The sequence below is a fragment of the Sus scrofa genome, chromosome 11 (genome assembly GCF_000003025.6).
Source record: "Sus scrofa isolate TJ Tabasco breed Duroc chromosome 11, Sscrofa11.1, whole genome shotgun sequence".
Lineage (NCBI taxonomy): Eukaryota > Metazoa > Chordata > Mammalia > Artiodactyla > Suidae > Sus > Sus scrofa.
The window spans coordinates 63,583,990-63,609,985 of NC_010453.5; the positions used below are offsets into that span (position 1 = coordinate 63,583,990).

Consider the following 25,996-nt stretch of genomic DNA (forward strand, 5'->3'; position numbering starts at 1 on the left):
CTGAATTAGCTTCTTTCATGTGCCTGTATCAACCACCAACATTTTCTAGTGCTGTGATGGAATGGGGCGTTGGAGCTGCAGAGAGCTGTACAAACTGATCTCTAGAAGCTTCAAGTCTAGAAGTGGAAGCGAACACCACACACCATTACCTCATTGGCTCTAATTTCCTTCTGGGCATCGCCGACAAGGCTTTCTGGGAAGAACCCGCCTCCCTGGACAGTGACTTCAAGTAGCTGCCATACTCACCACCCCCTTCCCCCCTCTAAGATCAGCCTCTAGACTGTGGGGACATCGAAGTAACTCTTTACCTGAGGAAAAGGGTGGTAGCGTCTCTTCCTGCCTGTATAATAGAGAGCTAGGAAATAGCAGGTGCTCAGCCACTCAAAAGAAAGCATCAGTTTGTGTAAGGACTTATTTTCAAAAGTGAAGTAGCTATTGTGTATTTTATATATATATAAATTGATATAATTCCATGTATATATATATATATATATTTTTTTTTTTTTTTGTCTTTTGTCTTTTTGTTGTTGTTGTTGTTGCTGCTATTTCTTGGGCCGCTCCCGCGGCATATGGAGGTTCCCAGGCTAGGGGTCGAATCGGAGCTGTAGCCACCGGCCTACGCCAGAGCCACAGTAACGCGGGATCCGAGCCGCGTCTGCAACCCACACCACAGCTCACGGCAACGCCGGATCATTAACCCACTGAGCAAGGGCAGGGACCGAACCCACAACCTCATGGTTCCTAGTCGGACTCGTTAACCACTGCGCCACGACGGGAACTCCTCCATGTATATTTTGAGTCCCAAAATGATGGGAGTTGATGTTCACAAATGAAAAAACAATAGCCCCCCAACAGAGGAAGTCATCCGTAAAACATTTGATTTCATTTTCCTCTTTAATAAGTTTTCTACTTCTTGAACTGCCATTATAAGTAAAATACAATGTTATTGTGAGATCAGAATATAAGTTAATGTGCGATTAAAATTATTCATTAGGATTATTATAATTAACAATGTTAAAACCCTAAGACAGACACAAACTCATGTCAAAGAATTTTAGAATTAGAAGAGAATGTAATCCACAAAGGAAAGATGTTACTGGATTTCACTTCTAAATGTCTGAATGTTCATTTTATACAAGCACTTCTTTTAAAATCATAATTCATATACAAATTTTCTAAAACTGCGGGTAGAAGCTCATAAAACAATCTATCATCTTCAAGGTGGAATTTTCCTCCCATCATTGAGATATATAGCCATACAATGCTCAGTGATATTTTCTGAGTTTATTTGCATAATGTTCACAGTAAGTAAATACCAACTTTTTTACTCTACAGGTTTATTCCACCTTTAGATCTGCTGAAAGCCATTCATCGTTGATTTATTGCAATGTTAGAAAATGCTAGAAAACTTTATTCTTCTAATATGAACTACAAAATCAGGAAATTATTTCTTTTAGGAAGACATCATAAAACATAATATTTATAAAAAGTTGCACGCACCATAGATAAAGGAGCTAAGTATAAATGGTTAGTCTTTATTTCTGCTGCAGATAGATCTTGCTTTTAAACAAATCTTAATATGATGTATGAAAATTCTGATATACCTGAAAGATAAGCCAGAGGTGGTTATGTGCCTTATAGAATTATTCATAATAGTTCATCTATAAAAAGTAATTTCCCCTGGTGCTTTTAATGTATAACTGATTTATACACAACTTTTTAGGAACATACCTACCATGCACAGTTATATCTTCATTTTAGCATATGTCTCTTTTGGTTTCAAAACAAGATGTAAAAATGTGTTCCCCAACAACCCTGAGCTCAGAGCATAAAGCTTCCAGAAAGGACTATGTTAATGACGCAATGCTGAAATTTTCCATTGGGATCTATGCATACGGCCGTGGCTAAAAAGGTCTAAGCAGAGCTTCACCCCATCCAGGACTCTAGGCTGTCTTGATTCTCATCTGATGATCCTACTCTCAGATATATTTTATGAGACTCACCCAGACTCAAATTCAGTCCACACTAAGCTTTGTCCATTTCCCTAGCTTCCGCAGTCTTATTCTAGGGGATAACACGGGGGCCTGGTAAATCTTGCATCCTGGGGGTAGTACCCCCACCACCCCACATTACAAAAGGCAGCTCTCAGGGTTCCAATTCGTTACACACATGCAATCCAGTAGAGAGCGTCTGAAACGAATGCAGGGAAGGGCCACCTTCTTGAACTTTGGCCTCACTCTTATCTGATAATGTAGAGGTACCTGATATGAACAGAGGAAACCGCCTTGAAATCTCAAAAACAGTTAACTTCTCAGAAGTAGGGATCGTGTTGATGAGTCTAAACATCTTTTGAAGACTGCCTCATTCTTCTCTCTCATGATCTGAAGATTACTTAGCGGCTCACAACCATTTAATTCTGAATTGTTATGTTTTGTATGAATGGCTTTCTTTTAAACAACAAGACTGAATTGATTAGCATTCACGAGTAACTGTTAGCACTGCACAGCCTTAATGAATCCGAAATCGACTCTTAAAAAGAAGCCAGTGCATTACATGTGGATAATTTTTCATCGGAGGCTGCCTGGTAAAGGAATGAGACTTCAGAGCACGTGTTCAGGATTATAGGCTCAACACCCTTCTTCAGGCAGCCTTACCTGGAGAGAGCCACACTATAACTGTTAATAGGTTTAAAGCAAGTATATTAACGAAACAGAAAGCTCTATAATTTAATCCCTCACCTACTCATTTACTGCTATAGGATTGATGTTTATCTAGCTATTGAACCTCATGATAAGTCTGTTAAGAACTGCAGACTTTTGACAAAATCTGTAAAGTCTAGTTCACAAAAGAGAATAAAACTGATCATTCATTCCTTCTCCATCTTATATGGAAAATAAGGCCTATTTTCATCTTCCAGGCCAATTTAAAGGCTGGAAAGGAAAAAACTGAGAAAAGAAGAAGAAGCCTCAGGAAGATGATCAGGAAGGCATCTAAAAGCAGAGCTGCTGGAGTTCCCACCGTGGCTCAGCGGTTAACGAATCTGACTAGCATCCATGAGGACGCAGGTTCTATCCCTGGCCTCGCTCAGCGGGTTAAGGGTCCGGCGTTGCCGTGAACTGTGGTGTAGGTCACAGACAAGACTCCGGTCCCGTGTTGCTGTGGCTGCTGTGTAGGCCAGCAGCTACAGCTCCAATTTGACCCCTAGCCTGGGAAACTCCATATGCTGCAGGTGCAGCCCCAAAAAAGCTAAAATAAAAACAGAGCTGTTCATATCGAAAAGAGACCTTGGAGACCCATGTAGCACCTGCCCTCCTCCTCCCCCATGCCTTCACACATGAAGACCCGTGGGCCAAGAAAGACTGAACCATGATCTCATCCAAGTCTCCAATGACACTGACCTGCAAATTTCACTGAATCTACTCTATTGACTTTTGGGGTGGCCTGAAAACTTGAGGAGGCTTAATCAATATGGAGCATTGTTTTCAGATATCATCAGTTCTCCCTTGCTTTGATGGCAGAGATACCCTCCAGCCCTTTAGCTTGTTGGTTAAGCATGCAAACTTCAGCTAGGCATCTTCTGTACTTGGGAGCGTCACCGCAACAGGAGGAACAATACAAAGCTTTCCAACTAAAGGAGCAAAGGTGAGGATATGTCTGCTCACAGTCAGGGTCACAACTACAGCTTGGGAGCCTCTTCTCCAGCTAAAGCGTGAGCATCTAGGCTTCTTCGGTGTATCTCTTGTGGCTTAATTGTGTCTCCATTAAGGGTGTGTATCCTTTTCGAAGTCTTCTATATTGAAGAAAAAGCAGCAGCGCAGAAAGACCAACCAAAACCACCAGCATCCCCATAACCACTGAAAGGGTTGTGGTCCAATCGGGAGTTCCTTCAACTGAAACTAAAGCAGAAGAGAAAGGTCAATGATTGGGGGTTTTATCGGCTGAAAACTTAGAAAAGGGGAGAATAAATCCATTTGCCTTTCACAGGCATGTTTGTTGATAAAGCAAAACTACACTGGCTGGAATAAAATTTTTCTTTTCCCTCCTTACCAACCATTCATCATATCCACAGTTGTTTTTCTTGAGAAAGCGGGAAATAGCATTGCATTATTTGACTACAGCGTATTGCATTTTAAAATTTCTTATGATAAATACTTATACATAATAAACCTCCAAGGAAGTATATAATTTTTTAAATTTCTTATGATAAATACTTATACATAATAAACCTCCAAGGAAGTATATATAACTCACTACTTTTGTGAGTTAGAAACTCATTTGTAAACGTGCATGCTGAAATGGTATCCGGGGAACTGCAAAATACGTATCATTCAGGTCTAGAAATTCTGCTCTTGTCTCTACCTTTTTTATAGGGTGATAAATGAATAAGATTAAATTGGTTATTATAACAGGAGCCATTCAACAGCAAGAGCAGATGGAATTTGCACCCATTTAAATAGTTGTGAGTAAAAGCTGAATCTTCAAATATATTTCATAAGCTCTTTTCCACAAAAATTCATGGCTTTTATTTTTAGTTTATTTATGCCTATTTGTCATTTCCTTAAAAATAATCTTATCCTTGGCCAGCTGTTCTTAAATTCAGTTTCTCTAAACTGGGTTCTTGTTCTATACACTACACGTCTCTTAAGGTAAGAATGTCCTTCTAGCATTTCCGGCCAATCCCCAGAGGACGCTGATTCACCCGATAGGGTTTCTCCAAGAGGATTTAAATTTATATTTCCTGCAACAACCCAACAGCATCTATTCACTCTCATCTCCTTAAAACACAGATTTTTATTCTGCCATGTCTTTGTTCAGGAGCCAAAAATGATTGCCTTTTAGTAGTTCAAACTCTGCTGCCTAGCTTTTTTTTAATTGCAGTAAAATACACATTACATATATTTTATCATCTTCAACGATTTCAAGTTACATCCCGTGACATGAAATACATTCACACTGTTGCTCAATCATCACCATCATCCTTCCACAGAACTTTTTCCTCTTGCAAAACTGAAATAGTAACTCCCCAATCCTCCGACCCCTCCCAACCCCTGGCAACAACCATTCTACTTTCACTCAATGAATCTGACTTCTCTAGGTGCCTCCTATAACTGGAATCACACAGTTTTGTCCTTTTGAAACTGGTTTATTAAACTTGGCACGATGTCTTCAAGATGCACTCATATTACAGCATGTGACGGGATTTCCTTGCTTTTTTTGCTGTCATTTTAATTTTGTGTGTGTGTGTGTGTGTGTGTGTGTGTGTGTGTGTGTCTTTTTGCTATTTCTTTGGCCGCTCCCTCGGCATATGGAGGTTCCCAGGCTGGGGGTCTAATCGGAGCTATAGCCACCATCCTACGCCAGAGCCACAGCAACGCAGGATCCGAGCCATGTCTGCAATCTACACCACAGCTCACGGCAATGCCGGATCCTTAACCCACTGAGCAAGGGCAGGGACCGAACCCGCAACCTCATGGTTCCTAGTCGGATTCGTTAACCACTGCGCCATGACGGGAACTCCTGTCATTTTAATTTTAATAAAATAATACTACATAGAGAGCAAGTCCATTCACTCATTGATAAAATTTTAGAAATATTTTCTATAAAGAGTTTAGTAGTTGATTGGGAATGAATCCATTAGAACATTTTTATAGGTACAGGGTTCCTATCTGCACTTCCATTCTTAATAAATTTGAAAATAATTTAAAATACAGAAAAAGACAAAAAATAAGACAGGATATCCACAGGCCACAATCCAGAATTAACCAGTACTCCAATATATTTACTTGAAGTCTTTTTTTTTTCTTTAAAGAGAAATGGATGTTTATATATAAAACTGAAGTCTCAGCTAACCAAACCCTCCCTTCCCCTCCCAAGGATTTCCTTCCTTTTTAAGGCTGAATAATATCCCATTGTAGGTATGGACCATATTTTTTTTATCCGTTCATCTGTCAATGGGCACTCGGGTCTCTTCTACCTTTTGTCTGTTATGAATAAGGCTGCTATGAACGGTTGTGTAGAAATATCTAAGTACTTGCCTTAAATTCTTTGGGGTATATTCCCAAGCAGATATGCTGGAACATATGGTGATTCCATGCTTAATTTTTTGAGGAGCCGCCATATTGTTTTCCACAGAGCGCATGCTAACATTCCCACCAGCATCTTCCCCACATCCTCATCAACACTTGTTATTTTCTCCTTTTTTGGTGGTAGCCATCTTAATGGGTATAAAGTGATATCTCATTGTGGTTTCTGCCTTTTAAAGTCCTTGGTAACCAGGTTCTTCTCACAGATCCAACCTAATTCACCATTATCTACCCAAGCCTTCTGTTACAAACAGGCTTTCTTCTCACAGTCCTCTGTAAAGACTGCCTGTGGCTTTCGCAGTCCTGTTGCATGCCCCCCTTCAATCTAAAATGCTCCCTTCAGTTCCTGTCGTGGTGCAGTGGATAATGAATCCGACTAGGAACCATGAAGTTGTGGGTTCGATCCCTGCCCTTGCTCAGTGGGTTAAGGATCCAGCATTGCCATGAGCTATGGTGTAGGTTGCAGATGTGGCTCGGATCCCGAATTGCTGTGGCTCTGGTGTAGGCTGGCAGCTACAGCTCTGATTAGACCCCTAGCCTGGGAACCTCCATATGCTGTGGGAGCAGCCCTAGAAAAGACAAAATTAATTAATTAAAAATGCTCCCTTCTTTTCCCCTCACCTAAGACGTACTATCTCTTTAATCTAGTTCAAGAGCCAGCTCCTGGGATTAAGATGGTGGAATAGAAGGACTGGAGCTCAACTTCTCTCCTAAAAACAACAATATTCACAACTAGAGACTGAACACTCTTCACCCAAATGGACTGGAAACCTTAAAAAAGATATCCTACTCCAGAAGAAAAAGAGGAGGACACATCAAGAGGTAGGAGAGGTGATTTCATGATAGAAACAACCCCATACCTCCTGGGTGGGAAGCCCCACAGACTGGAAACTAACTGGTTCACAGAGACTCACCTACAGGAGTGAGAGTTCTGAGCCACACATCAAACCCTCACATGTGGGGATCTGGCACTGGGAGAAAGAGCCCCTGGAGCATCTGGCATTGAAGGCCAGTGGGGCTTGTGCACAGGAACTCCACGGGACTGGGGGAAATGGAGACCCCATTCTTAAAAGGCACACATGGACTTTCACGTGCAATGGGTCCCAGGGCAAAGCAAAGTCTCCACAGGAATCTGGGTCAAACCTGACTGCAGTTCTTGGAGGACATCCTGGGAAAACAGGGGTGAATGTGGCTTGTTGTGAGGGAAGGACATTGAAAGAAAAGCTCTCAGGAATATTCAGCAGCATAAAAATCGAAAGTGAGAGGATGGAAGAAAATATTTCATGCAAATGGGGATCAAAAGAAAGCTGGACTAGCAATACTCATATCAGACAAAATAGACTTTAAAATGAATATTTTAAGGGACCAGAGAAGGACATTACATAATGATCAAAGGATCAATCCAAGAAGATGATATAACAATTTTAAATATCTACGCACCCAACACAGGTTCACCACAATATATAAGGCAATTGCTAACAACCTTACAAGGAGAAATTGACAATAACACAATCATAGTGGGGGACTTTAACACCCCACCTACAGCAATGGACAGGTCAACCAGACAGAAAATCAATAAGGAAACACAGGCCCTGAATGAAGCATTAAACCAGATGGACTTAATAGATATTTCTAGGGCATCCCATCCAAAAGCAACAGAATACACATTCTTCTCAAGTGCACATGGAACATTCTCTAATATTGATAACATCCTGGGCTACAAATCCAACCTCGGTAACTTTAAGAAAATTGAAATCATATCAAGCATCTTTTCCGACCACAACGCTATACAACTGGAAATCAACAACAAGAAAAAAACTGCAAAAAACACAAACACATGGAGACTCAACAACATGCTACTAAACAACCAATGGATCACTGAAGAAATCAAAGAGGAAATTAAAAAATACCTAGCAGCAAATGACAATGAAGATACGACACTCCAAAACCTATGGGATGCAGCAAAAGCCGTTCTAAAAGGAAAGTTTATAGCAATACAAGCCCACCTCAGGAAACAAGAAAAAGCTCAAAGAAACAAGCTAACTTTACATCTAAAGCAGCTCGAGAGAGAAGAACAGACAAGACTTAAAGTTAGTAGAAGGAAAGAAATCATAAAGATCAGAGCAGAAATCAATGAAATAGAAGCAAAGAAAACCATAGAAAAGATCAATGAAACAAAAAGCTAGTTCTTTGGAAAGATCAACAAAATTAATAAACCCCTAGCTAGACTTACCAAGCAAAAAAGAGACAGGACTCAAATCAATAAAATTAGAGAGAGAGGACAAGATGGCAGAGGAGTAGGGGGACACGCTCGCCCTCTCCCACAAACACAACAAAAAAAGCACATCTACAGAATAAATGACTCGCACAGAACAGCAACCAATCGCTGGCAGAGGAACCTAAACTCCAATAACGGCAAGAAGTTTGTGACATTACTGGGCAGAACGGGAGAAAAGAGGAGAATGAGAGAAGGTGAATCCGAGCGGGACGGGCGCTCCCGAAAGGGAACTGCGGAGGAGAAAGGGATCCCGCACCCTGGAAAGTCACCTACCGGGCGAAAGATCAAACGAACCGGAGGAATCTCCAGATGCAGAGAAGAGTGTAGCAGTAAGTTGGAGTAGGGAAAAGCTGATAAAGAACTGAACGGACCATCTGAACTACGGGCACAGTCACCAAAAATTGTGACGCCTGTATGGGGGCTGGGCACCGAGACCTCGGCTCCAGAGGTTAGTCCCCCAGAACGGGCTGGGGGGGCGGGGCAGGAGCGGAAACTGCTTGGGAGGTCTAGAAACCATTTGACGGGGCAGAGACTGCCTGGAAGACTAGAAAACAAAGCTGTCGCAGAGAAAGGGAGCAATACTCTAGGAGCGGGGAAGTGGAAAGCCGCATCAGAGGGAACCTGGGAGAAGAGCCTGGTCTGCACCCGTGCTGGGGAGGGGAGAGAAGAAGGGGTGGGTCCCCATAGAATACCCCCACACCACAGCAAGCTTACAGGCCCGCCAGCTAGCTGAAAGCTGTGCATCCTCTCCCCCCACCCCCACCACCACCCCCTACGCTCTTGCCAAACCTGGGGCTGCCTGCCATCCAGGAGGGCTGGCCTCAACAATTGCCTGAAGCCTACCACCGCAGGGGCTGTCCCTGCACAGGCCTTCTTGCCCTTTGGAGGGGCTACACTTCCACAGAGCAGCACCAAACACCACCAGCCCCCGAGAAAAGGCCTGCAGCCCAGAAAAGCTAGAACAAGCCTAGCCAGGCCATGAATAAATCTGCCTAATTCTCAGACGGTTTTTCTGAGTCAGGCTGCCCCGGGGAGGAGCCTCTTGGGTTTCCAACGGCCCTGCTAGCCACCTAAGCCCCCAGGGGGTGCCCCACTCCCAAGGAATAGCTGCTCAGCACCACCAGCCTCCTGGAGGACCCCCTGCAGCCCAGAAAAGCTGCAACAAGCTTGGCCGGACTGTGAAAAGATCCGCCTACATTCGCAGGCCGTCCTTCTGAGTTGGGCTGCCCTAGGGAAGAGCCTCTTAGGTTCTCAGTGACCTAGATAGCTGCTCCAGACCCCAGGGGGTGCTGCACTCCTGAGGAACAGCTGCCCAACACCGCCAACCCCCTGCAAGAATCCCACAGCCTAAAAACACCAGAGCAAGCTCTGCATGACCAAGTGAAATCTGCTACCATCGTGGTGTGGACCTCCCAGTCCTGTCTGCCCTCAGGAAGTCCTCCTTTGCTTCAAAGAAACACTGTTAGCCCCATCAACACTCCAGAAAAGCCACACTGCCTCAAAAAAGATTGACCAACAACGCCAGCCCTCAGGAAATATTCCACAGCAGTGACAAGGCAAACACTGCCCGATAACAGAGAGTACAACTCCCTCAGGAAAAAGAAATCAACAAGCAAGATGAAAAAGCTGAGAAACCACCCCCAGTCAAACCAACAGGAGAACTCACCTAAAACAGTCAACAATGAGACAGATCTCTGCAGTCTGACAGACCTGGAGTTCAAAAGAGAAATACTGAAAATACTGAAGGAATTAAGAGAAGATATGAACAGTAATGCAGATACCCTCAGAAAGGAACTAGAAAATATGAGGAGGAGCCAAGAAAAACTAGAACATTCATTTGCAGAGATGCAAACTGAACTAAGGGCAGTAAAAACCAGAATGAATAATGCAGAAGAACGAATCAGTGATATGGAAGATAGAATAATGGAAATCACTCAATCTGGTCAACAGACAGAAAACCGAATCAAAAAACTGGAAAGCAATATAAGAGACCTATGGGATAATATAAAGCAGGCCAATCTACGCATAATAGGAATTCCAGAAGGAGTAGAAAAAGATAAGGGGATGGAAAATATATTTGAAGAAATTATCGCTGGAAACTTCCCAAATCTAAAGGATACTGGGTTCAAGATACAAGAAGCACAGAGGGCCCCAAACAAACTGAACCCAAACAGATCCACACCAAGACACATCATAATAAAAATGGCAAAAGTTAGTGATAAAGAGAGGATCCTAAAGGCAGCAAGAGAAAACCAGAATGTTACCTACAAGGGAACCCCCATAAGAATATCAGCTGATTTCTCTACAGAAACACTACAGGCCAGGAGGGAATGGCAAGAGATATTTAAAGTGCTCAAAGGAAAAAATATGCAACCTAGAATACTCTATCCAGCAAGAATATCATTTAAAATAGAAGGGGAAATAAAAATTTTTCCCAACAAACAAAAACTTAAAGAATACAGCAACACAAAACCCAGGTTAAAGGAAATATTGAAAGGGCTTCTCTAAACCAAAAAGAAAGGAAGGAAAGGGAAGAAAAAAGAAAAGAAAAAAAAAAAAAGACGAGGAAGAACTAGAACTGAGGAAACCGCAATCAGAGAACAGTCACTCAAATAAGCCAGCATACAGATTTAATCATGAACATGCTTCAAACAAAATAAAATTAAAAAGAAAAAAATAAAAAAGAGTCATCAAAACCATAAAATGTGGGCAAGGGATGTTAGGAAGTAAATAACCCTTTTTGTTTGTTTGTTTGTATGTTTCTCTTCTTAATTTTAATATAGTAATGAAGTGTTTGAACTTACAGGACCATCAGGCTAAAACACACAATTATGGGAAGGGGTTAGCATACTTAAAAAACAGGGCAACCACAAGCCAAAACCAAATATTGCATTTGCAAAAAATGAAAAAAAAAATACACTCAAGCAGATAATAACAGGAGACCATCCAACCAAAAAAAAAAAAAAAAAAAAAAGAAAGAAAGAAAGGAAGAATGGAGAACCATAGAATCAACTGGAACACGAGGTTCAAATGGCAATAAATAATCATATATCAATTATCACCTTAAATGTCAATGGACTAAATGCCCCAATCAAAAGACACAGAATGGCTGAGTGGATAAAAAGGCAAAAACCTTCAATATGCTGCGTACAAGAAACTCACCTTAGGACAAAAGATACATATAGATTGAAAGTGAAAGGGTGGGGAAAAATATTTCACACCAATAGACATGACAGAAAAGCAGGAGTCGCAACGCTCATATCAGACAAAATAGACTTTAAAACAAAAGACATAAAGAAAGACAAAGAAGGACACTACTTAATGATTAAGGGATCCATCCAAGGAGAGGATGTTACTATCATCAACATATATGCCCCAAATACAGGAGCACCCAGATACATACAACAAATATTAACAGACATAAAGGGAGATATTGATGAGAATACAATCATAGTAGGAGACCTTAATACCCCCCTCACATCAATGGACAGATCCTCTAGACAGAAAACCAATAAAGCAACAGAGATCCTAAAGGAAACAATAGAAAAGTTAGACTTAATTGATATCTTCAGGACACTACATCCAAAAAAAGCAGAATACACATTCTTCTCAAATGCTCATGGAACATTCTCAAGAATCGACCACATATTGGGACACAAAGCTAATCTCAATAAATTTAGGAGCATAGAAATTATCTCAACTATCTTCTCTGACCACAATGCCATGAAATTAGAAACCAACCATGGGAAAAGGAAAGAGAAAAAACCTACTACATGGAGACTAAACAACATGCTGCTAAAAAACCAATGGGTCAATGAGGAAATCAAGAAGGAAATTAAAAACTACCTTGAAACAAATGACAATGAAGACACAACCTCTCAAAATCTATGGGATGCTGCAAAAGCAGTGCTCAGAGGGAAATTTATAGCAATACAGGCCTTTCTCAAAAAAGAAGAAAGATCCCAAATTGACAACTTAACCCTCCACCTAAATGAATTAGAAAAAGAAGAACAAAAAAGTCCTAAAGTCAGCAGAAGGAAGGAAATTATAAAGATCAAAGAAGAAATCAATAAAATAGAGACCAAAAAACAATAGAGAAAATTAATAAAACCAAGAGCTGGTTCTTTGAAAAGGTGAACAAAATTGATAAACCCCTGACCACACTCACTAAAAAGAGGAGAGAAAGAACCCAAATAACCAAAATTATAAATGAAAAAGGAGAAATCACAACGGATACAGCAGCAATACAAAAAACCATAAGAGAATACTATGAACAACTCTATGGCAACAAGTTTGACAATCTGGAAGAAATGGACAATTTTCTAGAATCTTACAGCCTGCCAAAACTGAATCAAGCAGAAACAGACCAACTGAACAGACCAATCACTAGAAATGAAATTGAAGAGGTCATAAAATCACTCCCTACAAATAAAAGTCAGGACTAGATGGCTTCACAGGTGAATTTTATCAAACATATAAAGAGGAATTGGTGCCCATCCTCCTTAAACTCTTGCAAAAGGTTGAAGAAGGAATACTCCCAAAGACATTCTATGAGGCCACCATCACCCTCATTCCAAAACCAGACAGAGATACCACCAAAAAAGAAAACTGTCACCCAATATCATTGATGAATATAGATGCAAAAATTCTCAACAAAATCTTAGCCAACCGAATCCAACAACATACCAAAAAAATTATACACCATGACCAGGTTGGGTTCATCCCAGGTTCACAAGGATGGTTCAACATACGCAAATCAATCAGCATCATACACCACATTAACAAAAAAAAAGTCAAAAATCATATGATCATCTCCATAGATGCAGAAAAAGCATTTGACAAAGTTCAACATCCATTCATGATCAAGACCCTTGCCAAAGTGGGTATCGAGGGAACATTCCTGAATATAATCAAAGCCATTTATGATAAACCCACAGCAAATATAATCCTCAATGGGGAAAAACTGAAAGCCTTCTCACTCAAATCTGGAACAAGACAGGGATGCCCACTCTCACCACTGCTCTTCAACATAGTTTTGGAAGTCCCGGCCACAGCAATTAGACAAACAAAAGAAATAAAAGGCATCCATATAGGAAGAGAAGAGATCAAACTGTCACTGTATGCAGATGACACGATACTATACATAGAAAACCCTAAGGACTCAACCCCAAAACTACTTGAACTGATTAATAAATTCAGCAAAGTAGCAGGATATAAGATTAACATTCAGAAGTCAGTTGCATTTCTGTATACCAGCAATGAAATATTAGAAAAGGAATACAAAAATACAATACCTTTTAAAATTGTACCTCACAAAATCAAATACCTCGGAATACACCTGACCAAGGAGGTAAAGGACCTATATGCTGAGAACTATAAAACTTTAATCAAAGAAATCAAAGAAGATGTAAAGAAATGGAAAGATATTCCATGTTCCTGGATTGGAAAAATCAATATTGTAAAAATGGCCATACTACCCAAAGCAATCTACAGATTCAAGGCAATCCCTATCAAATTACCCATGACATTTTTCACAGAACTAGAACAAACAATCCAAACATTTATATGGAACAACAAAAGACCCAGAATCGCCCAAGCAATCCTGAGAAACAAAAACCAAGCAGGAGGCATAACTCTCCCAGACTTCAAGAAATACTACAAAGCCATAGTCATCAAAACAGTGTGGTACTGGTACCAAAACAGACAGACAGACCAATGGAACAGAATAGAGAATCCGGAAATAAACCCTGACACCTATGGTCAATTAATCTTTGACAAGGGAGGCAAGAACATAAAATGGGAAAAAGAAAGTCTATTTAGCAAGCACTGCTGGGAAACCTGGACAGCTGCATGCAAAGCAATGAAGCTAGAACACACCCTCACACCATGCACAAAAATAAACTCCAAATGGCTGAAAGACTTAAATATACGACAGGACACCATCAAACTCCTAGAAGAGAACATAGGCAAAACACTCTCTGACATCAACATCATGAATATTTTCTCAGGTCAGTCTCCCAAAGCAATAGAAACTAGAACAAAAATAAACCCATGGGACCTCATCAAACTGAAAAGCTTTTGCACAGCAAAGGAAACCAAAAAGAAAACAAAAAGACAACTTACAGAATGGGAGAAAATCGTTTCAAATGATGCAACTGACAAGGGCTTAATCTCTAGAATATATAAACAACTTATACAACCCAACAGCAAAAAAACCAATCAACCAATGGAAAAATGGGCAAAAGACCTGAATAGACATTTCTCCAAAGAAGATATACAGATGGCCAGTAAACACATGAAAAAATGCTCAACATCGCTGATTATAAGAGAAATGCAAATCAAAACTACCATGAGATATCACCTCACACCAGTCAGAATGGCCATCATTAATAAATCCACAAATAACAAGTGCTGGAGGGGCTGTGGAGAAAAGGGAACCCTCCTGCACTGTTGGTGGGAATGTAAACTGGTACAGCCACTATGGAGAACAGTTTGGAGATACCTTAGAAATCTATACATAGAACTTCCATATGACCACGCAATCCCACTCTTGGGCATCTATCCGGACAAAACTCTACTTAAAAGAGACACGTGCACCCGCATGTTCATTGCAGCACTATTCACAATAGCCAGGACATGGAAACAACCCAAATGTCCATCAACAGATGATTGGACTCGGAAGATGTGGTATATATACACAATGGAATACTACTCAGCCATAAAAAAGAATGACATAATGCCATTTGCAGCAACATGGATGGAACTAGAGAATCTCATCCTGAGTGAAAGGAGCCAGAAAGACAAATACCATATGATATCACTTATAACTGGAATCTAATATCCAGCACAAATGAACATCTCCTCAGAAAAGAAAATCATGGACTTGGAGAAGAGACTTGTGGCTGCCTGATGGGAGGGGGAGGGAGTGGGAGGGATCGGGAGCTTGGGCTTATCAGACACAACCTAGAATAGATTTACAAGGAGATCCTGCTGAATAGCATTGAGAACTATGTCTAGATACTCATGTTGCAACAGAAGAAAGGGTGGGGGGAAAACTGTAATTGTAATGTATACATGTAAGGATAACCTGACCCCTTTGCTGTACAGTGGGAAAATAAAAAATAGATAAATAAATAAAATAAAATTAGAAATGCAAAAGGAGAAGTAACAACAGACATCACAGAAATACAAAGGATCATAAGAGACTACAATATGCAACTATATGCCAATAAAACGGAAAACCTAGAAGAAACGGAAACCTTTTCAAATTCTTAGAAGAGTACAATCTTCCAAGACTAAACCAAGATGAACTAGAAAAGATGAATGGACCCATCAGAAGAACTGAAATTGAACCTGTGATTAAAAAACTTCCAACAAACAAAAGTCCAGGACCAGATGGCTTCACAGGCAAATTCTATCAAACATTTAGAGAAGAGCTAACACCTCTCCTTCTGAAACTACTTCCAAAAATTGCAGAGGAAGGGATACACCCAAACTCATTCTATGAGGCCACCATCACCCTGGTACCAAAACCAGACAAAGACTCCACAAAAAAAGAAAACTATAGGCCAATTTCACTGATGAACATAGATGCAAAAATCCTCAACAAAATCCTAGCAAACCGCATCCAACAATACATTAAAAGGATGGTACATCATGATCAAGTGGGATTTGTCCCAGGGATGCAAGCTTCTTCAATATCCGCAAATCCATCAGTGTGATACACCGCATTAACAAACTGAAGAATAAAAACCATATGATCCTCTCAATAGACACCGAAAAAGCCTTTGACAAAATCCAACACCCATTTCTGATAAAAAATCCTTCAGAAAGTGGGCATAACGGGAGCCTATCTCAACATGATAAAGGCCATATATGACAAGCCCACAACAAACATCATTCTCAGTGGTGAAAAGCTGAAAGAATTCCCACTGAGATCAGGAACAAGACAAGGATGTCCACTTTCGCCACTACTCTTCAACATAGTTCTGGAAGTCCTAGCCACAGCAATCAGAGAAGTAAAAGAAATAAAAGGAATCCAAATTGGAAAGGAAGAAGTAAAACTATCACTATTTGCAGATGACATGATACTATACCTAGAGAATCCTAAAGACTCTACCAGAAAACTCTTAGAGCTCATCCACAAATTTGGCAAAGCCGCAGGATACAAAATTAATACACAGAAATAGATGGCATTTCTATAAACTAACAATGAAAGAGCAGAAAAAGAAATTAGGGAAGCAATCTCGTTTACCATCACATCCAAAAGAATAAAATACCTAGGAGTAAACCTACCTAAAGAGACAAAAGACCTGTACTCTGAAAACTATAAGCCACTGATGAAAGAAATCAAAGATGACACAAATACATGGAAAGATACACCATGCTCTTGGATTGGCTATACTACCTGAGGCAATCTACAGATTCAATGCAATCCTATCAAATTACCAAGGACATTTTTCACAGAACTTGAACAAAATATTTTAAAGTTTGTTTGGATGCACAAAAGACCCAGAATAGCCAAAGACCTCCTAAAAAAGAAAAATGGAGCTGGAGGAATCAGGCTCCCGGACTTCAGACTATACTACAAAGCAACAATCATCAAAACTGCATGGTACTGGCACAAAGACAGAAATACAGATCAGTGGAACAGGATAGAAAGCCCATAATTAAACCCATGCACCTACAGCCAACTCATCTATGACAAAGGAGGCAAGGATATATACAATGGAGAAAGGACAGCTTGTTCAATAAGTGGTGCTGGGAAAACTGGACAGCCACATGGAAAAGAATGAAATGAGAACACTCCCTAACACCATACACAAAAATAAACTCCAAATGGATTAAAGACCTAGATATAAGGCCAGATGCTATCAAACTCTTAGAGGAAAACATAGGCCAAACACTCTCCAACATAAACGACAGCAACATCTTCTCAGATCCACCTCTCAGAGTATTGACAATAAAAAGAAATATAAACAAATGGGACCTAATCAAACTTCAAAGTTTCTGCATAGCAAAGGAAACCCTAAACAACACAAAAAGACAACCCACAGAATGGGAGAAAATCTTTGCAAGTTAATCGACGGACAAGGGATTAATCTCCAAAATTTATAAACACCTTCTGCAGCTCCATACCAAAAAAACAAACAACCCCATCAAAAAATGGGCAGAAGATCTAAAGAGACAATTCTCCAAAGAAGACATATAGATGGCCAAAAAACACATGAAAAGATGTTCAACGTCACTCATTCTTAGAGAGATGCAAATCAAAACCACGATGAGGTACCACCTTACACCAGCCAGAATGGCCATCATCCAAAAGTCTACAAACAATAAGTGCTGCAGAGGGTGTGGAGAAAAAGGAACCCTAGTACACTGTTGGTGGGATTGTAAATTGGTGCAACCACTGTGGAAAGCAGTATGGAGATGCCTCAGAAGACTAAACATAGAACTTCCATTTGATCCAGCAATCCCACTCCTGGGCATCTATCCAGAGAAAACCACGACTCGCAAAGACACATGTACTCCGATGTTCACTGCAGCACTATTTACAATAGCCAAGACATGGAAACAACCTAAATGTCCATCCACAGAGGAGTGGATCCAAAAGATGTGGTACATATACACAATGGAATATTACTCGGCCATCAAAAAGAATGAAATACCAGCATTTTTAGCAACATGGATGGACCTAGAAACTATCCTGCTAAGTGAAGTCAGCCATACAATGAGACACCAACAACCAATGCTTTCACTGACATGTGGAATCTGAAAAAAGGACAGAATGAACTTCTTTGCAGAACAGATACTGACTCACAGACTTTGAAAAACTTATGGTTTCTGGAGGAGATAGTTTGGGGGTTGGGGGGATGTGCTTGGGCTGTGGGATGGAAATCCTGTGAAATCAGATTGTTATGATCATTATACAACTACTGATGTGATAAATTCATTTGAGTAATTTAAAATAAATAAATAAATTAAAAAAAAAAAAAAAAGCCAGCTCCTTTCCCAAATCCCTCTCTCCGTTTTCCAGCCTTTGGTTATAGTTATGTCTCCCCAAACACAATTGTAAATTTCCTTGTCAAACCAATAAATGTATGTGAATTTGTATCTTCTAATGAGATAATGCATTCTGGGCATATTAAGACTCTCAGTCTATACCTTTTAGTTGGCTAATCCCAGAGGACCCAGAGGTGAAGGCAAAATACATATTCTAAGTTTTCTGATTATTATTATGTTCGACCCCAGAGAAAAGAGAAATGTTTCAAAGAGATATTTTCAGCTTTCCAAAGAAGGAAAACTTTGAGGGGAACAAGCTGCAGTAGCTGTAGCAGTAGAAGGAAAAACACAAGACAGATTCCAGGGTTTGAAAGGTTTTGAAAGTCAGAGAGAAACAGACAGACAGAGATAGATGTGTGACCTCAAAAATCATCTTGATTACCTTGCAGGCTGAGACATAGGGAAGACAAAACAGACCCTAATGGGGATAAGCCATCGGCAGGTAGGCTGTGTGTTCTTCAGCTTCTTGACAAATTAAGAGATTTTTTTATTCTTTTACCTTTCCTTTCTCAGTCTGTCCTAAGATTTTTTTTTTTTTTTTTTTTTTTTTTTTTTTTGCCTTTTGTTGGGCTACTCCTGCAGCATTTGGAGGTTCCCAGGCTAGGGGTCTAATTGGAGCTGTAGCCACCAGCCTACACCAGAGCCACAGCAACACAGGATCCGAGCCACATCTGCGACCTACACCACAGTTCACAGCAACGCCAGATCCTTAGCCCACTAAACAAGGCCATGGATAGAACCTGCAACCTCATGGTTCCTAGTCGGATTCGTTAACCACTGCGTCACAAAGGGAACTCCTGTCCTAAGATTCTTTAAATGGCACATGAGCCTTACTGGGCCGTATAAATGCACCATAAAAACTATACCGGCCCATAAAACATCTCTGCACATATATATACTTTTCGAAATATCCTCCCATATTTTGAACCAAGTGGAAAAAGCTAATAAAAAGTCTACAATTTGAAAACATGACTTTAAAAGAAACATTAAAAAACACACACGAAGCCCCAGGCAGCCCAGTCTATTGGCAGGCCATTGTCTTCTTCACAAACGCACCCAGCTGGGCAGGTACGAGCTAACTGGAAAAAAAATTTGTCTGCTTACATTACTAATGCAGCAGTGTAAAACAGATAATAGCAGCCTGTCTTAAAAATTTTTTTGTTTGGTCTTTAGGGCTGCACCTGTGGCATATGGATGCTCCTGGGCTAGGAGTCAAATCGGAGCTGCAGCTCCCAGCCTACACCACAGCCACGGCAAAGCCAGATCTGAGCCACATCTGTGACCTACACCACAGCTCACCACAACGCTGGATCTGCAACCCACGGAGCGAGACTAGGGATCAAGCCCGCATCCTCAGGGATACAGAGGGGTTCTAAACCCACTGAGCCGCAAATGGGAATACCTTCAAAATTTTTATAGTGTATTCATCATGGATTTTTTTTTTTTTTTTTGCTTTAATTTGGGTTTTGGAAAATATTGCCTTATATTATCACTTCCCTCAGTGATGGAATTTTTGGTCCTCCCCTTGAACTTTGTGCCTGAGGCAAGCACTGCATTTGCCTCATGCTACACCCAGGAGTGTCCTCAAGAGATCACACCCCAGGCCTGCCAGTCCCTGTTCATATGTGGCTAATGCACTGTGGCGTCATTGGTCAGTTTTCCATTAACTCAAATAGAATTATTAAATTGGGTGTAGGTGTAGAAACTTCCTCTGTGAAATAAGTTCTCTGAACAACTTCCAGCTTTCTCAAACTGTCTTCCACCTGGTCCCTCTTCTGAAGTTTTAAGTGGTAGTTTAAAGGCTTGTTTTGTTAAAGATATGTTCTATAAAATTGCCAATCAACTGAACTAGCCTGGAGTACTTCAATACACGGTCTTGGTTTACGTGAACAAGAAAAAAAGAAAGCAAGCTCCTTTAGAAGATGAATGAATCACCCGTTTCGAAGTCGCATTACTTACCCGGCAGGTCAATGGCATAGCTGTAGCCAAGTTGGTCTGCGGTTAGAAAGAGTTCCTCGTTCGTCACCGGAGGGAAGAAAGGAACCATGTTATACATTCGATTGTGACCGATGGGTGCCAGCTCCTGAGGCCAGGCATCCACAGGGGGACTGAATCTTTTCATCCACTCGTCGAAAATGGCATCGGTAAAGGAATGAAGGACCTGCAAGACAGTGGAATACGGGACACGGCGTCAGCGTTGCTCATTTGGTTCCAATCAGACCAATCTGATTGGAATTCTCTCTAAAATGAAACGGGGTTGGGTCTTCTTGACAGCAGGAACTTCCGTATACCCAGTCTTAGGGACATACCCACCAGGGTTTTTAGCGATGTTTCCAAGGCTGTATGGCATACCTACTCCAAACGGGATTATAAACCCCCTTGTTAAAAGTGAGCAAATGAAAGCTAACATTGCTTTAGGAATATTCAAGGCCTCCAACAAATGCATGTTAGGTTCAGGATAAAAAGGCAAGGATGGGAGTTCCTGTTGTGGCTCAGTGGAAACAAACCTGACTAGTATTCATGAAGAGGCGGGTTCGATCCCTGGCCTCGATCAGTGGGTTAAGGATCCGGCATTGCCGTGAGCTGTGGTGTAGGTCGCAGATGTGGCTCGGGTCCCATGTTGCTGTGGTGTAGGCCGGCAGCTGTAGCTCGGGTCGGATCCCTAGCCTGGGAACTTCCATATGTCGCATGTGTGGCCCTAAAAAGCAAAACAAACAAAGGCAAGTATGGTGAAATACACAGTCCAATCATTATTCAGATGCTTTGGTTTTAGAGAGAGAAAGGAAACTCTGCGTTTACCAATATTAATACAAATGGACAGTAAAGAAAGAAAGAAAATATCCAAAGTGGTTTTCCTAACTTTCTCACCAGGAACCCCCTTCTATGTGCTCATTTTATAATTCTTTCATTTGAATTCTGTTACACCAGCAAAAGTCAGTCTAAAATGCTATAATGTGCATAGATTCAGTTTTATTTTCTCAAGGAAGCTGTTAATGATCATTTCAAATCCGGCAATTTAAAATATCGACAGCAAAATTTCACATTTATAATCCTGATTTTGCAATCGGATATAAATGTGAGCGTTCAACCCAGGCCAACTGAGGTCCTCTTTCATTCCTAGAGTGCAGGTCAGGGAGCTTAGGGGCCCTGTCTGCTTTTCATTCCTTGCTGTGTCCCCAGTGCCTGTCACCCCAGGCCTTGTCACCTGGGGGAAGGGAGATGCTTATTTCAATAAATATTCCTTACATGAATTCGTTTATTCATTCACCAAGTATATCACTGGTCAACTTATACTAGAACTTGTTATTTGATGTCTGTTTTCCTAACAAGACTCCTAACTCCTAAGTTCAAAGGTGAGATCCTTTCGCCTTTGCAGTCTCAGGTTTAGCGTACAACTTGGACAGAGCTGATGTGTAATACGTTCCTGTTGGCTGGTGACAGTGCCATAAAAACAACTTTTAGTCATTTTATTTTTTGTATAATTCATCCAAGCAGGGCCCTTTCTAACAGGGGCCGTTTCTTCTGTCTGCAATTTCATTCCTTCTGCTTTCTGGCATCAGTGACAAGACAAGCTCAGTGGCTCCTGCCCTCAGGACGAAGTTCTTAGTGCTGTGCCCTTCTTAACCTCTTTCACTGCATTGTCCTTCTGGTTTGTACTACTGTTGTTTATTCAGTAGGTAATATTTTCAAATCTTACGCATGGTTCCTTAGAGTTAGTTGACTCATTCAGCAACAGAGCTTTCTACACTCAGGACAGTAAAAAGAATCAAGTGATTTACTGAAAGGGTTTTTTTTTTTTCCCTGAATGGATTTTTAAAGTTCACAGCAGAGACAATCATGTTAAAAACCAAAACATCCAATTGGAAGGCCTGGGCTTTCACGGAGAGAAAAGATGTTCTGAGTTCTGAAATCTTGGCTTTGAGTAACAAAAACTGAAGCCCTGAAGGAATAAAGGCAGAGCGTTTACAGCATGAGCAAAAACTTTGGAAGAACACATGATAATGCGAGTGATCAATGTTTCCCACGCGTGAGTTCAGGAAAAGTTCATGTTTGAGAAGGGGCATCAGCCCGGGGAAAAGGAGCCAAGTGTTAGTTGTTGATGTAGGTCCCTGAAGACGGGATCACGTGCCCTGAATCCTGGGAACACCAGATAAGGTGAGGCAGTCCCTAGAAAGGATGGTTGGGCTTCATACTCCAGGTGTGACCTCGGAGCCTGCCAGCTTCAAACAGAAGTTTGGCCTCAAGCCTGGAGTCCAAGCTATAGAGGTGGCATGTCCACGGTAGCAAGTGCTGTTGGCTGCTTACCCAAGAGCCTTTCTCCTCTCCTTCCTCAGTCACTTCCTTTGTGTTGGGGGTGATGCAACATGCCAAGTTAGCCGTGAGAACTAGAAGTCGCTAGATAAGACTTCAAAGAAATCTTGTTAAGGGTGTAGTCTCAGCTTGAACGTGTCCCCTGCCTCCTTTCCATGTCTCCTTGCTGCTTCCTGGAATGTGGATGTGATGGCTGAGGCTGCAGCAGCCATCTTACAGCCAGTAAGCAAAGATAAGAAAAGAAACCACTCACTAAGGATGGTAAAGCAGAAAGGCAGGTGTCCTTGATGACTCTGGAGGTGCTGTAACAGCCCTGGACTGCCTGCCACCAGAGTGCTTCTACACAGAGAGAAAAACAAACCTCTTTTTTGGTTTAGACTTCTGTAATGTGAGCTTTCTATTTTAAGCAGCTGAACCAAATGTTAAGCGACACACAGAAAAAGGAATGGATCAGAATGTATTTTCCAAGGAAGGCCACCCCACACCTCTTGGACTTGCAGATACTGCATTCAAGTCAGAGAGCAAATTGTGCTTTAAGAAAAAAGAGATTCTCAGAGAAAGAGAATCTGCAGAGAAAGATGCAGCTTCCGTGTTGTAAGAGGCGAATAACTGGGCGAAAGCAGGAGAATCTACCCAGAGCAAAGTGTAAATAACGAAGGAGGGGACACAACTCTAAAGCAATTCATAATTAGGAGAGAAAAAAGAACAGGGGGGAATAATAAGGTGAGATTATAGGGCTCACAAGGGCTGTTAAACATTATACAATAAATAAATAAACATACAATAAATAAGGAACCATATACAGAGCACACAATTTATAGAATGCATTAAAAAAAAGAAAAAAAAAAAGCCAGTACGTGCCAAGAAGATACAAAGAAGGCAACGGACAAATTGCTGTGAGCAACAATGTATACACAGGCTAGAAAGAGAAGGCGTGCAACCTGAGACTAGGTATTTTTGCTAAAGTTGTAAACACTGTTCCTACATGAAACACCCTGAATTGCTGTTGAGAAAGGAATGGTATCTTTGTCTGACCCAAGCTGAAAATAAGCTAAGTTACTACCTCTGCAAAGGCCAAAGGTAAGTTGAGGATAATAAAAAGAAAAGCAAAGTCCAAGTATGCTGTGGTTGCCTTATATCTGCTGTTGAGATGCATGGTTACATTTTGGCATTAACAATTGAGTGCTTTAGAAATGAAGTTACAAGTTTTCATACACAAATTTACTCTGACAAAGATAGGTAAGGGAAGGGAAAAAAAACCACTAAATTTCAACTTGGAAGGCAATATTGAAAAAAATGTGATTACATGGGATTTCGATGTAAAATTTTTTAAATGTAAGCCATGCAGAAGAAAGCAATTGATCAACAAATATTGTGCTTAGGACATAAAGAAACTTAATAAAATACCGGAAAGGCCCACATATCTTTCTCAAGATCATAGGAGGATAAAGTGACCATCAAACTTAACCTTAACTTAGAAGGCTGCAAATTCAGATTCCTACCACACTGGTGACATGAGAAGAGTACCTGCGTCTGGAGGAAGATGCTATGGAAACCTGAGGCCGAGTGCAAGACATGTGTATGTTACCAAAGAGCAGCTCACTGTGCTTTTCATCACTTGGGTTCAGGTGTTACTATCCAGGAGCCGTTATTCATAATCGGAGAGGATTGTACTGTGGTAACATAATGATGCTCTCTGCTCCTCTGAGAATTCATATGTGAGCATTTAAAAGTCACAAGACAGGAGTTCCTGTTGTGGCTCAGCAGGTTATGAAACTGACTAGTATCCAGGAGGATGCATGTTTGATCCCTGGCCACCCTCAGTGGGTTAAGGATCCGGTGTTGCCATGAGTTGTGGTGTAGGTCGCAGGCAAGGCTTGGATCCTGTGGTGTAGGCCAGCAGCTGCAGCTCCTATTCGACCCCTAGCCTGGGGACTTCCATATGCTACAGGTGTGTAGCCCTAAAAAGCAAAAATAAAATAAAAATAAATAAAAGTCACAAGACAAACACCGTTCCATATAAGGAGCTCAAAGAAAAACTTAAGGTAGAAGACATAAGTAAAAAGTGGGTTAGAATGTCTAAATGAGAGAATTCCTAATGGTAATTCCTAAAAAAAAAAAAAAAAAAAAAAAAAAGTTAATCATGCTTGTTATTTTACGATAATATTTCTTTATTCTTGCCTTATTCTATCAAAGTTTTGAAGCAATGCAGAGTCAAGATACTGGAGTTCCCACTGTGGCACAGTGGGTCAAGGATCTGGCATTGCTGCAGCTGCAATGTAGGTCACAGCTGCAGCTTGGATTCAGTCCCTGGCCCAGGAACTTCCATATGCCATGGGTGAAGCTGAAATTAATTATTTAATTAATTAATTATAAAATTTTTCTTAAGGATTTGGTTTTACATCTCCCTAAATAAGCCATGTGTAACAGGCACGAAATAGTTAAACAACACCCACTCTCTGCTGAGCTGGCTAAGCTCTCTCACTGGGCTGTGAGTCCTCCGCAGACAGCACATTTAGTGAGCGATGAGACAAAACAGAGAAAATGGGCATCTGAACAGTAAGAGAGTCTCCTGGGCAATGCTCAGCTTAAATGCTGTATGTTTCTCATTTTACTATAATTTCTCGCTACCCTCTCCTACCCACTCTCACTGCATCCTGAGCAGACAGAAAATAGAAGGTCTTTTCAGGCACTGTGAAGGAGTTACATAGGGAAAGCACACTTTCTGCATAGCTCGGTACAACAGCATTATATACAAAATATACATATGTATACACAGATGTATACAATATGCATTGTATACAGGGTACGATAGCATGAATGTAAAAAGAAATGGCAAGTGCATTAGGAATTCAATTGCTATATCCTTGAGGAAGAACGCATGTACTCTAAGGATTAAATTTTGAACAGATGCAAACAGAGGACTACGGGAGAGTTCTTTTATTAGTATGTCATCTTTAAAAGATGTGACTGGCTCAGCATACCTCAAGGCAGACAAGACAGGTTGAAAAGAGAGAACCAGGATGATGTTGGAAGAGATTTTAGATAAGAACTGAGATACTCCCAGGCCATTCAAGGCTAAGCAAGCACCAAAGCTCTAGAAGAGTGGAATTCAAATCAATGCTAGAACCATCTTAGATTTGTATATAAATTATGGCTTGCCATCATACTACTTAATTCATCAAAAATGAGTGTATATAGTTCATCTCTTAGTAGAGGTTTAGTTCTTCTCAGTAGAGTATGTGTTTCTCCTTATAAAGTC

General features: G+C 40.8%; 1 protein-coding gene across 2 annotated transcripts in view; it reads right to left on the reverse strand.

Moving 5' to 3' along the window:
• The window catches only part of DCT (dopachrome tautomerase), a 62,622-nt gene continuing 37,501 nt past the window's right edge, over window positions 876-25,996 (reverse strand). The window contains exons 7-8 of one of the 2 annotated variants that reach the window (XM_013978762.2): window positions 20,383-20,584; window positions 876-3,896 (exon numbers count right to left, since the gene is read on the reverse strand). In XM_013978762.2, coding sequence (XP_013834216.1) covers window positions 3,718-3,896; window positions 20,383-20,584 — 381 coding nt within the window. In that variant the 3' untranslated portion in view covers window positions 876-3,717. 2 annotated transcript variants of the gene reach the window in all.